The sequence below is a fragment of the Lepisosteus platostomus genome, chromosome 9, assembly GCF_059453375.1.
Source record: "Lepisosteus platostomus isolate fLepPlt1 chromosome 9, fLepPlt1.hap1, whole genome shotgun sequence".
Classification (NCBI taxonomy): Eukaryota; Metazoa; Chordata; class Actinopteri; order Semionotiformes; family Lepisosteidae; genus Lepisosteus; species Lepisosteus platostomus.
In genome coordinates, this window is record NC_142619.1 from 1,708,967 (window position 1) to 1,726,032 (window position 17,066).

The window sequence follows — 17,066 nt, forward strand, 5'->3', positions numbered from 1 at the left end:
TGCAACTGGCCAATCACACGAGAGCTCGTTAGGTGCACTTGGACCCAACGAGGTCCAGGTGGAGCAATGCCTGATCAGGTCACCTTTAAAAGGGCCTGAATTCCAAGCTTAGGTCACTGCAAGAAAAAGGCCCCACTCAGTCAGTTTTCTGTGCGTCCCATAATGCCTGGAGTGTCCCAGCAGTCCGGGAGAGGGCCATTGGCATGCTGCAGGCAGGCCTGTCATGTGCCAGCGTTGTCAGACACTATGGAGTGAGCCGCTCCACTGTGTCCCCACTGCAGAGAAGGTTTCAGCACACTGGCTGGACAGATGACCGTCCAAGATCCGGTCGCCCTCGGGTGACCACACCAGAGCAGGACCGACACATCAGACGGGTCAGTCTGAGAGCTCGTTTCAGATCTGCCCCCCCCTGTACTGCTGCTGAACCTGCCAGCAGACACAATGCCCTAATCAGTGACAGGACAGCGAGGCTCCGTGCCGCTGGCCTGAGAGCCTCAGAGAAAGGCGACCGGTCAGAGGCCCTCTGCTCACAGCTCCTAGACGTCACACCCGACTGGCCTGGGCCAGACAGAGGGGCTGATGGGCTCGTCTGCAGTGGCGCCAGGTCCTCCCCACGGACGAGTCACGCAGACGGGAGGGCCGGAGTGCGGAGGAGGGGATGTTGTGTTTATACAGCGCCTTGCAGACGTACTCAGACCCTTTCAGAGTTTTCAAATGTTGCTGGAGCTGAATTCAGACAGACATACTGTGTACAGTATATAGACACTATATATACAGACAGATACTGTACACACACTGATTAGTGCAGTGCTGTATTCAGATATATATACAGATACTGTACACACACTGATTAGTGCAGTGCTGTATTCAGACATATATATATATACAGACAGATACTGTCCACACACTGATTAGTGCAGTGCTGTATTCAGACAGATATATATACAGACAGATACTGTACACACACTGATTAGTGCAGTGCTGTATTCAGACAGATATATATACAGATACTGTCCACACACTGATTAGTGCAGTGCTGTATTCAGACAGATATATATACAGATACTGTACACACACTGATTAGCGCAGTGCTGTATTCAGACAGATATATATACAGATACTGTCCACACACTGATTAGTGCAGTGCTTTATTCAGACAGATATATATACAGATACTGTACACACACTGATTAGTGCAGTGCTGTATTCAGACAGATATATATACAGACAGATACTGTACACACACTGATCAGTGCAGTGCTGTATTCAGACAGATATATATACAGACAGATACTGTACACACACTGATTAGCGCAGTGCTGTATTCAGACAGATATATATACAGATACTGTCCACACACTGATTAGTGCAGTGCTGTATTCAGACAGATATATATACAGATACTGTACACACACTGATTAGTGCAGTGCTGTATTCAGACAGATATATATACAGACAGATACTGTACACACACTGATCAGTGCAGTGCTGTATTCAGACAGATATATATACAGACAGATACTGTACACACACTGATTAGCGCAGTGCTGTATTCAGACAGATATATATACAGATACTGTCCACACACTGATTAGTGCAGTGCTGTATTCAGACAGATATATATACAGATACTGTACACACACTGATTAGTGCAGTGCTGTATTCAGACAGATATATATACAGACAGATACTGTACACACACTGATCAGTGCAGTGCTGTATTCAGACAGATATATATACAGACAGATACTGTACACACACTGATCAGTGCAGTGCTGTATTCAGACAGATATATATACAGACAGATACTGTACACACACTGATTAGCGCAGTGCTGTATTCAGACAGATATATATACAGATACTGTCCACACACTGATTAGCGCAGTGCTGTATTCAGACAGATATATATATACAGATACTGTCCACACACTGATTAGCGCAGTGCTGTATTCAGACAGATATATATACAGATACTGTACACACACTGATTAGCGCAGTGCTGTATTCAGACAGATATATATATATACAGATACTGTCCACACACTGATTAGCGCAGTGCTGTATTCAGACAGATATATATACAGATACTGTACACACACTGATTAGTGCAGTGCTGTATTCAGACAGATATATATACAGATACTGTCCACACACTGATTAGCGCAGTGCTGTATTCAGACAGATATATATATACAGATACTGTCCACACACTGATTAGTGCAGTGCTGTATTCAGACAGATATATATACAGATACTGTACACACACTGATCAGTGCAGTGCTGTATTCAGACAGATATATATACAGATACTGTACACACACTGATTAGCGCAGTGCTGTATTCAGACAGATATATATATACAGATACTGTCCACACACTGATTAGCGCAGTGCTGTATTCAGACAGATATATATACAGACAGATACTGTACACACACTGATTAGTGCAGTGCTGTATTCAGACAGATATATATATACAGACAGATACTGTACACACACTGATTAGTGCAGTGCTGTATTCAGACAGATATATATACAGACAGATACTGTACACACACTGATCAGTGCAGTGCTGTATTCAGACAGATATATATACAGACAGATACTGTACACACACTGATCAGTGCAGTGCTGTATTCAGACAGATATATATACAGACAGATACTGTACACACACTGATCAGTGCAGTGCTGTATTCAGACAGATATATATACAGACAGATACTGTACACACACTGATCAGTGCAGTGCTGTATTCAGACAGATATATATACAGACAGATACTGTACACACACTGATCAGTGCAGTGCTGTATTCAGACAGATATATATACAGATACTGTCCAAACACTGATTAGTGCAGTGCTGTATTCAGACAGATATATATACAGACAGATACTGTACACACACTGATTAGTGCAGTGCTGTATTCAGACAGATATATATACAGACAGATACTGTACACACACTGATTAGCGCAGTGCTGTATTCAGACAGATATATATACAGATACTGTCCACACACTGATTAGTGCAGTGCTGTATTCAGACAGATATATATACAGATACTGTCCACACACTGATTAGCGCAGTGCTGTATTCATGAGCTGCAGCTGTGCTCTCACACTGAAAGGACAGGCCCCTGTGTTGGAACAGAACAGGACAGAGACAGAGAGAGGGGGGACGGCGCAGACCTCCCCTAATTTTCCAGCTCATTTCCCAGGCCAGGGGTCGGGAGACGCCCCTTCTCAGATGGGACAGTGACGAGATCGACAGGTGCTGGGAGCAGGGAGGGAGGGAAGAGCCGTGGGAATGTGGACACTGACACACAGGCCCAGCGGGGATCACCGAACAGGAACACCGCAGTCTTCCTCGTCCCTACTCCTCATCTCTCCACTTGTAGCAGACTGTTCTACTGTACTGGGACTGGAGCTCCTATTGTAACAGACTGTTCTACTGTACTGGGACTGGAGCTCCTATTGTAACAGACTGTTCTACTGTACTGGGACTGGAGCCCCTATTGTAACAGACTGTTCTACTGTACTGGGACTGGAGCCCCTATTGTAACAGGACTGTCCTACTGCACTGGGACTGTAGCTCCTATTGTAACAGACTGGTCTACTGTACTGGGACTGTAGCTCCTATTGTAACAGACCGGTCTACTGCACTGGGACTGTAGTTCCTATTGTAACAGGACTGTTCTACTGTACTGGGACTGTAGCTCCTAGTGTAACAGGACTGTCCTACTGCACTGGGACTGTAGCTCCTATTGTAACAGACTGTTCTACTGTACTGGGACTGTAGCTCCTATTGTAACAGACTGTCCTACTGCACTGGGACTGTAGCTCCTATTGTAACAGACTGTTCTACTGCACTGGGACTGTAGTTCCTATTGTAACAGGACTGTTCTACTGTACTGGGACTGTAGCTCCTATTGTAACAGACTGTCCTACTGTACTGGGACTGGAGCTCCTATTGTAACAGACTGTCCTACTGCACTGGGACTGTAGCTCCTATTGTAACAGACTGGTCTACTGTACTGGGACTGTAGCTCCTATTGTAGCAGACTGTTCTACTGTACTGGGATTGGAGCTCCTATTGTAACAGGACTGTTCTACTGTACTGGGACTGTAGCTCCTAATGTAACAGACTGTTCTACTGCACTGGGACTGGAGCTCCTATTGTAAGACTGGTCTACTGCACTGGGACTGTAGCTCCTATTGTAACAGACTGGTCTACTGTACTGGGACTGGAGCTCCTACTGTAACAGACTGTTCTACTGCACTGGGACTGTAGCTCCTATTGTAACAGACTGGTCTACTGTACTGGGACTGGAGCTCCTATTGTAACAGACTGTCCTACTGTACTGGGACTGGAGCTCCTATTGTAACAGACTGTTCTACTGCACTGGGACTGTAGCTCCTATTGTAACAGACTGGTCTACTGTACTGGGACTGTAGCTCCTACTGTAACAGACTGTTCTACTGTACTGGGACTGGAGCTCCTATTGTAACAGACTGTCCTACTGTACTGGGACTGGAGCTCCTATTGTAACAGACTGTCCTACTGTACTGGGACTGGAGCTCCTATTGTAACAGACTGTCCTACTGCACTGGGACTGTAGCTCCTATTGTAACAGGACTGGTCTACTGTACTGGGACTGTAGCTCCTATTGTAACAGACTGGTTTACTGTACTGGGACTGGAGCTCCTATTGCCCCAGTACAGTAGAACAGTCTGTTACTATAGCTCCTATTGTACAATAGAACAGTCCTTTTACAATAGCAGAATAAAAATGTATTTTCTTGGAATGCCTGAAAAAAAAAAAAAAGAGACCAAAAAAAAAAGGCAGAGGTAAACAGATTTTGTTTTTTGAAATTTTATTAAAGTTTCTCCAGAGAGTTTCACCGAACAGCTTCAAGAATCATTCAGGGAACAAACCCAGGTCGATGACTTCCAAAGGCCAACTACTCCAGCGTCAACGATCCGGCGTCTGTGTTCCGTCCAGGTCCCGGGCTCTGCTCCCGGCCTCCCCTGCGTCTCCCCTGCGCCTCCCCTCCTCCCCGCCGCTGCCCAGCCCAGAGCCGTGGGGACAGACGGGGCCTGGGCTGACCCGGCCGCCAGGGCGTCACGGGGCAGACACGCGCACTCGCGCCCGGGTCAGTCCCCCCCTCCCCTGCGGCCAACCCACCCACCCACCCACCGCGGGTGGAAACCGGAGCACCCAGGGGAGGGGAGAACATGCAAACTCCACCCAGACAGCACCCCAGGGCCAGCTCTCTGTGTGCATGTAATAATAATTAAAAAGATATCTCTCTCTCTCTCACCCCACCTCGGGGTCACCAATAGATCAGGAAAGAGAGACACGGGGGGGTGGGGGTGGTGCGAGTCGACCTCTGAACTGCGGTTTGCCCGGACGTCGTCTCCAGCCGACTGTCACAGGCCAGTCGGCTCCCCCGCTGGGGCTCTGGGGTACACCCCACCAACCAGGGCGGCGGAGGGCAATCAAAAACGTCTCTGACCGCTCGTCGGGGCAGGCCAGCGCTCCCGGGACAGGGAGGGTGAGGAGAATAACCCGTGGGCGGGGGTGCAGTTCAGTACTCCGGCCACCAGGGGGCAGTCTAGCCTCTGCAGTGTTGGGGGAAAATTAGCCATCAATCAAAAAAAAAAAAAAAAACACGTCACTCCTCGGGGTCTGCATGTCAAAGACCAGTTAAGCTGAAGCCGGTAGTACTGGTCTTACAGAGGGGGGACACTGGTCCTGGAGGGGTCACACACATTTTGTCCCGATGATCTCTGGTTGACTTCACTGACCATGCTTATTCTGCTCCAGGCCCAGAGAGACTGCCGGGCTCGAGTCTGATTCTATACCCTGCTGCACACTGACCTTTAACCCCTGACTGAAGACGCCCAGAGCCCCTGAGACACCAGTCCTTCAGGGACTGAACTGAACCAGTTACTGTTCTTGTGAACCCAGATTCACAGTGACCTCTAACCCCTGACTGAAGACCCCCAGAGCCCCTGAGACACCAGTCCTTCAGGGACTGAACTGAGCCAGTTACTGTTCTCGTGAACCCAGATTCACAGTGACCTCTAACCCCTGACTGAAGACCCCCAGAGCCCCCGAGACACCAGTCCTTCAGGGACTGAACTGAGCCAGTTACTGTTCTCGTGAACCCAGATTCACAGTGACCTCTAACCCCTGACTGGAGGACTGGGCTCTCGGGGACTGGACCGAGCCAGTTCCTGTCCTCATGAGCCCAGAGTCACAGGGATCTGTACCCTAAAACTCTACAGGCAGAGGGCTGGAGATCCCATCTACTCCACACACTGTCGTGAGGACAGAGGGGCCAGACCCCGAGATCGCCACCCTCACAGCCCGTCGGCTCTCAGTCACGTTAAAATCAACAAACCCCCTCCCTCCCTCCCTCTTCACATCTAAAAACAACAAGTCAAGAAGGAAAACATCCCACTCGTCTCAGGTCTCCTAAAAACCCCCCAGGCCTGGGGACACGATCGCCTACGTCAGACCCTGCGGACAGTCCTGTCCGCTCTGATGCGGTCACAGGTGTGTGGTGTCACAGGAGCTCCCACAGGTGTAAACACAGCACTGTCATCCCCACCCCCAGCCTGTAGCCACTCATTACAGGGGTCAGCGTCTGGCTTGGCTCGTGTTCTGTGTGGGAGTGTGCCAAGAGCTTAACACCCCACTGAGAGAAAGAACCTACTGGAGTGTCCAGTCAGTGTGTCTGTATGAACCCCTCTCTCTCTCTCTCTCTCTCTCTCAGTGTAGTGTTAATGTACTGTAGTGTCCAGTCTGTGTCTGAATTAACCCCCCTCTCTCTCTCTCTCTCAGTGTAGTGTTAATGTACTGTAGTGTCCAGTCTGTGTGTCTGTATAAACCCCCCTCTCTCTCTCTCTCAGTGTAGTGTTAATGTACTGTAGTGTCCAGTCTGTGTGTCTGTATGAACCCCTCTCTCTCTCAGTGTAGTGTTAATGTACTGTAGTGTCCAGTCTGTGTGTCTGTATGAACCCCTCTCTCTCTCAGTGTAGTGTTCATGTACTGGAGTGTCCAGTCAGTGTGTCTGTATGAACCCCTCTCTCTCTCAGTGCAGTGTTAATGTACTGGAGTGTCCAGTCAGTGTGTCTGTATGAACCCCTCTCTCTCTCAGTGCAGTGTTAATGTACTGGAGTGTCCAGTCAGTGTGTCTGTATTAACCCCCCTCTCTCCCAGTGTAGTGTTAATGTACAGTAGTGTCCAGTCAGTGTGTTCATATACTGCACCTCTGCTCAGTACGGACTTCTCTAAGTTAGCTTATTTTAATCCTTAGTGTCTGTACTTCTTCACCAGTCTTTACTGTCCCTGTCTCCCTCTACAGCTCTGCTGCCGTCTGTCAGTACTGCGGCTTCTTGAAGTCTCCAGTGTTCAGCCGGGGGCGAGGCAGGTCTCCAAACATCTCTGTGCCATCGGTCACACTCATGGTGAGAGCCCGCATGCTGGCAGCAATGTGATCCAGGTTTGGACACTCCTGCTGCAGAGTGAGAGAGAGAGGGGTTAATACAGACACACTGACTGGACACTCCAGTACATTAACACTGCACTGAGAGAGAGAGGGGTTCATACAGACACACTGACTGGACACTCCAGTACATTAACACTGCACTGAGAGAGAGAGGGGTTAATACAGACACACTGACTGGACACTCCAGTACATTAACACTGCACTGAGAGAGAGAGGGGTTAATACAGACACACTGACTGGACACTCCAGTACATTAACACTGCACTGAGAGAGAGAGGGGTTAATACAGACACACTGACTGGACACTCCAGTACATTAACACTGCACTGAGAGAGAGAGGGGTTCATACAGACACACTGACTGGACACTCCAGTACATTAACACTGCACTGAGAGAGAGAGGGGTTCATACAGACACACTGACTGGACACTCCAGTACATTAACACTGCACTGAGAGAGAGAGGGGTTCATACAGACACACTGACTGGACACTCCAGTACATTAACACTGCACTGAGAGAGAGAGGGGTTCATACAGACACACTGACTGGACACTCCAGTACATTAACACTGCACTGAGAGAGAGAGGGGTTCATACAGACACACTGACTGGACACTCCAGTACATTAACACTGCACTGAGAGAGAGAGGGGTTCATACACACACACTGACTGGACACTCCAGTACATTAACACTGGGGTTTTGGGGTATTGGGGTTCACGGCCGGCTCACTCACTCGTTCTCCGCTGTGACTGTCCCCGTGGGAGGGGCGCCCTGCCCTGAACGCCCACACTGGCACCGAGACGGGGAGCGAGCGGGCCAGCGGGGGCGCCGCGGCCGCGCAGGCTGACAGCGAGCTCATCCCTACGGCGACGGCCCTGGGGGGCGCCGGCGCGTCCTCGCTGAGGGAGCCTGCAGGGGGGGGGGGGGGGGGGATTGGGGAACAGAGGCACAAGGTCAGGGAGCCCCTGTCGCTGCCTGGGGCCGCGGGGGAGTCGGCCCACGGAGACCCCCCTCTGGCCGCCCCGAAGAGAAGGTGCTGCCGCAGGGGGGGGAGTCGACCCACGGAGACCCCCCTCTGGCCGCCCCGAAGAGAAGGTGCTGCCGCGGGGGGGAGTCGACCCACGGAGACCCCCCCTCTGGCTGCCCCGAAGAGAAGGTGCTGCCGCAGGGGGGGGAGTCGACCCACGGAGACCCCCCTCTGGCCGCCCCGAAGAGAAGGTGCTGCCGCAGGGGGGGGAGTCGGCCCACGGAGACCCCCTCTGGCCGCCCCGAAGAGAAGGTGCTGCCGCAGGGGGGGGGGGTTTGGGTCGGCGATGCTGGAGTTGGGGTGCCTGGAGCCCGGTCGGAGCAGAGATCCCTGGACCAGACCCCCAGCCCCAGGGTCGAACTGGATCACCGGATCAACGCAGCCCCCCCCCAGATCCTCCCAGCGGCTCTCCACCGCCCCGCTAGATCCAGAAAGATCCAGCCGGGGGCCCACTCCCAGCCCGCAGGCCCAGCAGCGCCGGGGGGGGAGGGGCAGCCGGACCCGACAGCCCCCCCCACACCCCACAAACAGCCCCGTGAGGGCCCCGCGCCCCGACTGACCGTCTGTGCTCTCCTCCTCGCCGTCCGACTCGAAGAAGGGCTCGCAGTCCCGCGACACCGAGTCCTCGTCCATCGAGAAGACGCCTGCAGAGACACACGCCCGGGTCACAGGGCACCAGTCAGAGCCCCTCCCACACACTGGGACTGCACCAGTCAGAGCCCCTCTCACACACTGGGACTCCAGTCTGAGAGACAGAGCACCAGTCAGAGCCCCTCTCACACACTGGGACTGCACCAGTCAGAGCCCCTCTCACACACTGGGACTCCAGTCTGAGAGACAGAGCACCAGTCAGAGCCCCTCTCACACACTGGGACTGCACCAGTCAGAGCCCCTCTCACACACTGGGACTGCACCAGTCAGAGCCCCTCTCACACACTGGGACTGCAGTCTGAGAGACAGAGCACCAGTCAGAGCCCCTCTCACACACTGGGACTGCACCAGTCAGAGCCCCTCTCACACACTGGGACTGCAGTCTGAGAGACAGGGCACCAGTCAGAGCCCCTCTCACACACTGGGACTGCACCAGTCAGAGCCCCTCTCACACACTGGGACTCCAGTCTGAGAGACAGGGCACCAGTCAGAGCCCCTCTCACACACTGGGACTCCAGTCTGAGAGACAGAGCACCACTCAGAGCCCCTCTCACACACTGGGACCAGTCTCACAGAGACAGAGCACCAGTCAGAGCCCCTCTCACACACTGGGACTCCAGTCTGAGAGACAGAGCACCAGTCAGAGCCCCTCTCACACACTGGGACTGCAGTCTGAGAGAGACAGAGCACCAGTCAGAGCCCCTCTCACACACTGGGACTGCACCAGTCAGAGCCCCTCTCACACACTGGGACTCCAGTCTGAGAGACAGGGCACCAGTCAGAGCCCCTCTCACACACTGGGACTGCACCAGTCAGAGCCCCTCTCACACACTGGGACTCCAGTCTGAGAGACAGAGCACCAGTCAGAGCCCCTCTCACACACTGGGACTCCAGTCTGAGAGACAGAGCACCAGTCAGAGCCCCTCTCACACACTGGGACTGCACCAGTCAGAGCCCCTCTCACACACTGGGACTCCAGTCTGAGAGACAGGGCACCAGTCAGAGCCCCTCTCACACACTGGGACTCCAGTCTGAGAGACAGAGCACCACTCAGAGCCCCTCTCACACACTGGGACCAGTCTCACAGAGACAGAGCACCAGTCAGAGCCCCTCTCACACACTGGGACTCCAGTCTGAGAGACAGAGCACCAGTCAAAGCCCCTCTCACACACTGGGACTGCAGTCTGAGAGAGACAGAGCACCAGTCAGAGCCCCTCTCACACACTGGGACTGCACCAGTCAGAGCCCCTCTCACACACTGGGACTCCAGTCTGAGAGACAGGGCACCAGTCAGAGCCCCTCTCACACACTGGGACTGCACCAGTCAGAGCCCCTCTCACACACTGGGACTGCAGTCTGAAAGACAGGGCACCAGTCAGAGCCCCTCTCACACACTGGGACTGCACCAGTCAGAGCCCCTCTCACACACTGGGACTCCAGTCTGAGAGACAGAGCACCAGTCAGAGCCCCTCTCACACACTGGGACTGCACCAGTCAGAGCCCCTCTCACACACTGGGACTGCACCAGTCAGAGCCCCTCTCACACACTGGGACTCCAGTCTGAGAGACAGGGCACCAGTCAGAGCCCCTCTCACACACTGGGACTGCACCAGTCAGAGCCCCTCTCACACACTGGGACTGCAGTCTGAAAGACAGGGCACCAGTCAGAGCCCCTCTCACACACTGGGACTGCACCAGTCAGAGCCCCTCTCACACACTGGGACTCCAGTCTGAGAGACAGAGCACCAGTCAGAGCCCCTCTCACACACTGGGACTGCACCAGTCAGAGCCCCTCTCACACACTGGGACTGCAGTCTGAGAGACAGAGCACCAGTCAGAGCCCCTCTCACACACTGGGACCAGTCTCACAGAGACAGAGCACCAGTCAGAGCCCCTCTCACACACTGGGACTGCACCAGTCAGAGCCCCTCTCACACACTGGGACTCCAGTCTGAGAGACAGGGCACCAGTCAGAGCCCCTCTCACACACTGGGACTCCAGTCTGAGAGACAGGGCACCAGTCAGAGCCCCTCTCACACACTGGGAATGCACCAGTCAGAGCCCCTCTCACACACTGGGACCAGTCTCACAGAGACAGAGCACCAGTCAGAGCCCCTCTCACACACTGGGACCAGTCTCACAGAGACAGAGCACCAGTCAGAGCCTCTCACACACTGGGACTGCACCAGTCAGAGCCCCTCTCACACACTGGGACTGCAGTCTGAGAGACAGAGCACCAGTCAGAGCCCCTCTCACACACTGGGACTGCACCAGTCAGAGCCCCTCTCACACACTGGGACTCCAGTCTGAGAGACAGGGCACCAGTCAGAGCCCCTCTCACACACTGGGACTGCACCAGTCAGAGCCCCTCTCACACACTGGGACTCCAGTCTGAGAGACAGGGCACCAGTCAGAGCCCCTCTCACACACTGGGACTCCAGTCTGAGAGACAGAGCACCAGTCAGAGCCCCTCTCACACACTGGGACTGCACCAGTCAGAGCCCCTCTCACACACTGGGACTCCAGTCTGAGAGACAGGGCACCAGTCAGAGCCCCTCTCACACACTGGGACTGCACCAGTCAGAGCCCCTCTCACACACTGGGACTGCAGTCTGAGAGACAGGGCACCAGTCAGAGCCCCTCTCACACACTGGGACTGCACCAGTCAGAGCCCCTCTCACACACTGGGACTGCAGTCTGAGAGACAGGGCACCAGTCAGAGCCCCTCTCACACACTGGGACTGCACCAGTCAGAGCCCCTCTCACACACTGGGACTCCAGTCTGAGAGACAGAGCACCAGTCAGAGCCCCTCTCACACACTGGGACCAGTCTCACAGAGACAGAGCACCAGTCAGAGCCCCTCTCACACACTGGGACTGCACCAGTCAGAGCCCCTCTCACACACTGGGACTCCAGTCTGAGAGACAGGGCACCAGTCAGAGCCCCTCTCACACACTGGGACTCCAGTCTGAAAGACAGGGCACCAGTCAGAGCCCCTCTCACACACTGGGACTGCACCAGTCAGAGCCCCTCTCACACACTGGGACTCCAGTCTGAAAGACAGGGCACCAGTCAGAGCCCCTCTCACACACTGGGACTGCACCAGTCAGAGCCCCTCTCACACACTGGGACTCCAGTCTGAGAGACAGGGCACCAGTCAGAGCCCCTCTCACACACTGGGAATGCACCAGTCAGAGCCCCTCTCACACACTGGGACCAGTCTCACAGAGACAGAGCACCAGTCAGAGCCCCTCTCACACACTGGGACTGCACCAGTCAGAGCCCCTCTCACACACTGGGACTGCAGTCTGAGAGACAGGGCACCAGTCAGAGCCCCTCTCACACACTGGGACTGCACCAGTCAGAGCCCCTCTCACACACTGGGACTCCAGTCTGAGAGACAGGGCACCAGTCAGAGCCCCTCTCACACACTGGGACTGCACCAGTCAGAGCCCCTCTCACACACTGGGACTCCAGTCTGAGAGACAGGGCACCAGTCAGAGCCCCTCCCACACACTGGGACTGCACCAGTCAGAGCCCCTCTCACACACTGGGACTGCAGTCTGAGAGACAGAGCACCAGTCAGAGCCCCTCTCACACACTGGGACTGCACCAGTCAGAGCCCCTCTCACACACTGGGACTGCAGTCTGAGAGACAGGGCACCACTCAGAGCCCCTCTCACACACTGGGACCAGTCTCACAGAGACAGAGCACCAGTCAGAGCCCCTCTCACACACTGGGACTCCAGTCTGAGAGACAGAGCACCAGTCAGAGCCCCTCTCACACACTGGGACTGCACCAGTCAGAGCCCCTCTCACACACTGGGACTCCAGTCTGAGAGACAGGGCACCAGTCAGAGCCCCTCTCACACACTGGGACTGCACCAGTCAGAGCCCCTCTCACACACTGGGACTGCAGTCTGAGAGACAGGGCACCAGTCAGAGCCCCTCTCACACACTGGGACTCCAGTCTGAAAGACAGAGCACCAGTCAGAGCCCCTCTCACACACTGGGACTGCACCAGTCAGAGCCCCTCTCACACACTGGGACTCCAGTCTCACAGAGACAGAGCACCAGTCAGAGCCCCTCTCACACACTGGGACTGCACCAGTCAGAGCCCCTCTCACACACTGGGACTCCAGTCTGAGAGACAGGGCACCAGTCAGAGCCCCTCTCACACACTGGGACTGCACCAGTCAGAGCCCCTCTCACACACTGGGACTCCAGTCTGAGAGACAGAGCACCAGTCAGAGCCCCTCTCACACACTGGGACTGCACCAGTCAGAGCCCCTCTCACACACTGGGACTGCACCAGTCAGAGCCCCTCTCACACACTGGGACTGCAGTCTGAGAGACAGGGCACCAGTCAGAGCCCCTCTCACACACTGGGACTGCACCAGTCAGAGCCCCTCTCACACACTGGGACTCCAGTCTGAGAGACAGGGCACCAGTCAGAGCCCCTCTCACACACTGGGACTGCACCAGTCAGAGCCCCTCTCACACACTGGGACTCCAGTCTGAGAGACAGGGCACCAGTCAGAGCCCCTCCCACACACTGGGACTGCACCAGTCAGAGCCCCTCTCACACACTGGGACTGCAGTCTGAGAGACAGAGCACCAGTCAGAGCCCCTCTCACACACTGGGACTGCACCAGTCAGAGCCCCTCTCACACACTGGGACTGCAGTCTGAGAGACAGGGCACCACTCAGAGCCCCTCTCACACACTGGGACCAGTCTCACAGAGACAGAGCACCAGTCAGAGCCCCTCTCACACACTGGGACTCCAGTCTGAGAGACAGAGCACCAGTCAGAGCCCCTCTCACACACTGGGACTGCACCAGTCAGAGCCCCTCTCACACACTGGGACTCCAGTCTGAGAGACAGGGCACCAGTCAGAGCCCCTCTCACACACTGGGACTGCACCAGTCAGAGCCCCTCTCACACACTGGGACTGCAGTCTGAGAGACAGGGCACCAGTCAGAGCCCCTCTCACACACTGGGACTCCAGTCTGAAAGACAGAGCACCAGTCAGAGCCCCTCTCACACACTGGGACTGCACCAGTCAGAGCCCCTCTCACACACTGGGACTCCAGTCTCACAGAGACAGAGCACCAGTCAGAGCCCCTCTCACACACTGGGACTGCACCAGTCAGAGCCCCTCTCACACACTGGGACTCCAGTCTGAGAGACAGGGCACCAGTCAGAGCCCCTCTCACACACTGGGACTGCACCAGTCAGAGCCCCTCTCACACACTGGGACTCCAGTCTGAGAGACAGAGCACCAGTCAGAGCCCCTCTCACACACTGGGACTGCACCAGTCAGAGCCCCTCTCACACACTGGGACTGCACCAGTCAGAGCCCCTCTCACACACTGGGACTGCAGTCTGAGAGACAGGGCACCAGTCAGAGCCCCTCTCACACACTGGGACTGCACCAGTCAGAGCCCCTCTCACACACTGGGACTCCAGTCTGAGAGACAGGGCACCAGTCAGAGCCCCTCTCACACACTGGGACTGCACCAGTCAGAGCCCCTCTCACACACTGGGACCAGTCTCACAGAGACAGAGCACCAGTCAGAGCCCCTCTCACACACTGGGACTGCACCAGTCAGAGCCCCTCTCACACACTGGGACCAGTCTCACAGAGACAGAGCACCAGTCAGAGCCCCTCTCACACACTGGTCAGACGGGGAGACAGCCCACCTGCAACATCATTCAAATTGCCGCTCTGTCCTTCCATCTCGTCTTCGTCATCCTCGTCTGCCTCCTCCTCCTCCTCCTCCCCAGTCCCGGGACGGGCGGCCGGGCGCACGCCCAGCTCCAGGCTCCCGCCCTCCCGGTCCCGCTCGCCACTCAGCTTCGCCGAGCCAATCAGGAGGCCCGAGCTGTAGATGGACGGGTAGCTCTGCGAATAGAGGCGCGAGCTGGGACTGGAGGCACTGCCCTCCACTGTCAGACACTGAGACTAGGAAACACAGAGAGAGAGAGAGAGAGAGAGAGAGAGAGGGGTTAATACACACACACACTGACTGGACACTCCAGTACATGAACACTGCACTGAGAGAGAGAGGGGTTAATACACACACACTGACTGGACACTCCAGTACATGAACACTGCACTGAGAGAGAGAGGGGTTAATACAGACACACTGACTGGACACTCCAGTACATGAACACTGCACTGAGAGAGAGAGGGGTTAATACACACACACTGACTGGACACTCCAGTACATTAACACTGCACTGAGAGAGAGGGGTTCATACAGACACACTGACTGGACACTCCAGTACATTAACACTGCACTGAGAGAGAGAGGGGTTCATACAGACACACTGACTGGACACTCCAGTACATGAACACTGCACTGAGAGAGAGAGGGGTTCATACAGACACACTGACTGGACACTCCAGTACATTAACACTGCACTGAGAGAGAGAGGGGTTCATACAGACACACTGACTGGACACTCCAGTACATGAACACTGCACTGAGAGAGAGAGGGGTTAATACAGACACACTGACTGGACACTCCAGTACATGAACACTGCACTGAGAGAGAGAGGGGTTCATACACACACACTGACTGGACACTCCAGTACATGAACACTGCACTGAGAGAGAGAGGGGTTCATACAGACACACTGACTGGACACTCCAGTACATGAACACTGCACTGAGAGAGAGAGGGGTTCATGTGTCGTCTCGGTGTGCTCACCGCGGGGGTGTCCCCTGGCCGGCGCGTCTGCCGGTGCGCCGTCACCAGGGAGGCGCTGTGGAGCACGGCGATGTCGTCCAGGTAACGGCGCGCCGCCTCCCCCAGCTGGCCCCGCCCCCACACCTGGTAGGCGAACTCGGCGCGCCCCTCCCCCGCCCCCGACTCCGCCCCCACCGGCCGGAACTTCTTCCGGGCCGTGACCAGGGCCACCTCGCAGCCCGTCTTCTGGGCGTGCGCCTCCGCCGCCAGAACTAGGGCCCGCCAGCTCTCCCGGTGGTTGTCCGGCATGTCGGGGTCCTCGCCGGTCGTCACGGCGGCCATGGCGGGCGGGGGAAGTGGGGCGCCCTACGCGTTCGTCCGGGGGTCTCGGCCTCCTGTCCCCCCCCCGTTCCGGGGTCCGTTCGGATGAACGAGTGGGAAGGGAGTGAGATCCGGGGGCGAGCCGGCGTCCTCCGGGACTCGAGTCCCCACTGTGTCGGGTCGCTCCGGACCAGGCGGCTGGGCTCGGCCCGGCTCAGCTCAGCTCAGACGCCCTGCGGGAGGAACGCACACAGAACGGGTCAGGCGGCGCCCCCCGGGGGCCGGGGACCTCACTGCCCATCGCTGGGGCTGCCGCAGCCGGGTCCCGGGTGCCGGGTCGGTCCGAGCTCTCTGGTACCGGCCCGGACGAGCCGAGGCCGCCAGTCCAGTCCAGCCCGGGCGGCGGCGGCGGCTCCGGGTCCAACGGGCGCTGTTCAAGGGGTCGGGCTGCGCCGGCGCCGCGCTCGGCCGGACCGAGCCCAGAGCTGCACGACCCTCTCCCCCCGAACCGGTCCGTCCATCTCTCGCCCTCTAACTCCGTGCAGAAAGCTAGCGCCTCCCTCCGTCGGCACAAAACTCCCGACCCACAACAACACAACACAACACAACACAAAGCGCAGCGAAGCGTCTCTTACCTTGCACCCCTGCCTGCCAGGCCCACGCGTCCCGGCCCGCCGCCGCTGGTGCTGCTGCTGGTGCCGGTTCGGCTCGGTCCGTCCCTCTCCCCGCCGGGCCCAGCTGTTTACAAGCACAGACAGACACCCGCTCAGCCCCTCTCGCCGCTCCACTCCCGCGGACGCGCACGCCGGACGGGCTCGGCCGCGCTGTTCTCTGTCACGCAACAGGC

General features: G+C 55.9%; 1 protein-coding gene across 9 annotated transcripts; it reads right to left on the minus strand.

The window, feature by feature from the left end:
- Positions 1–4,860: 4,860 nt before the first annotated feature.
- On the minus strand, positions 4,861–16,353 carry akt1s1 (AKT1 substrate 1 (proline-rich)). 9 transcript variants are annotated; one of them, XM_088646375.1, is made up of 7 exons: positions 15,920–16,353; positions 14,906–15,167; positions 9,110–9,193; positions 8,256–8,431; positions 7,217–7,529; positions 6,969–7,032; positions 4,861–6,758 (listed from the first exon to the last, which is right to left on the minus strand). In XM_088646375.1, exons 1-5 carry the CDS (start codon positions 16,238–16,240, stop codon positions 7,392–7,394), a joined length of 981 nt encoding a protein of 326 aa, XP_088502501.1. In that variant the 5' UTR covers positions 16,241–16,353; the 3' UTR covers positions 4,861–6,758; positions 6,969–7,032; positions 7,217–7,391. The 9 variants fall into 9 exon arrangements, with proteins under 9 accessions (XP_088502501.1, XP_088502499.1, XP_088502497.1 ...); XM_088646373.1 differs by having other exon boundaries at positions 6,969–7,096; XM_088646371.1 differs by having other exon boundaries at positions 6,969–7,034; positions 7,155–7,529.
- Between the last annotated feature and the right edge of the window lie 713 nt (positions 16,354–17,066).

Bases quoted from the DNA above. Each gene is read 5' to 3' on its own strand.
- akt1s1 (XM_088646372.1), bottom strand. From the start codon at position 16,240: ATGGCCGCCGTGACGACCGGCGAGGACCCCGACATGCCGGACAACCAC. The intron at 15,168-15,919 runs GTGAGCACACCG...TGTGTTTCCTAG, and splicing joins GGCCAGGGGACACCCCCGCG to TCTCAGTGTCTGACAGTGGA. The intron at 8,432-9,109 runs GTCAGTCGGGGC...CCCCCCCTGCAG, and splicing joins CGAGGAGGAGAGCACAGACG to GCTCCCTCAGCGAGGACGCG.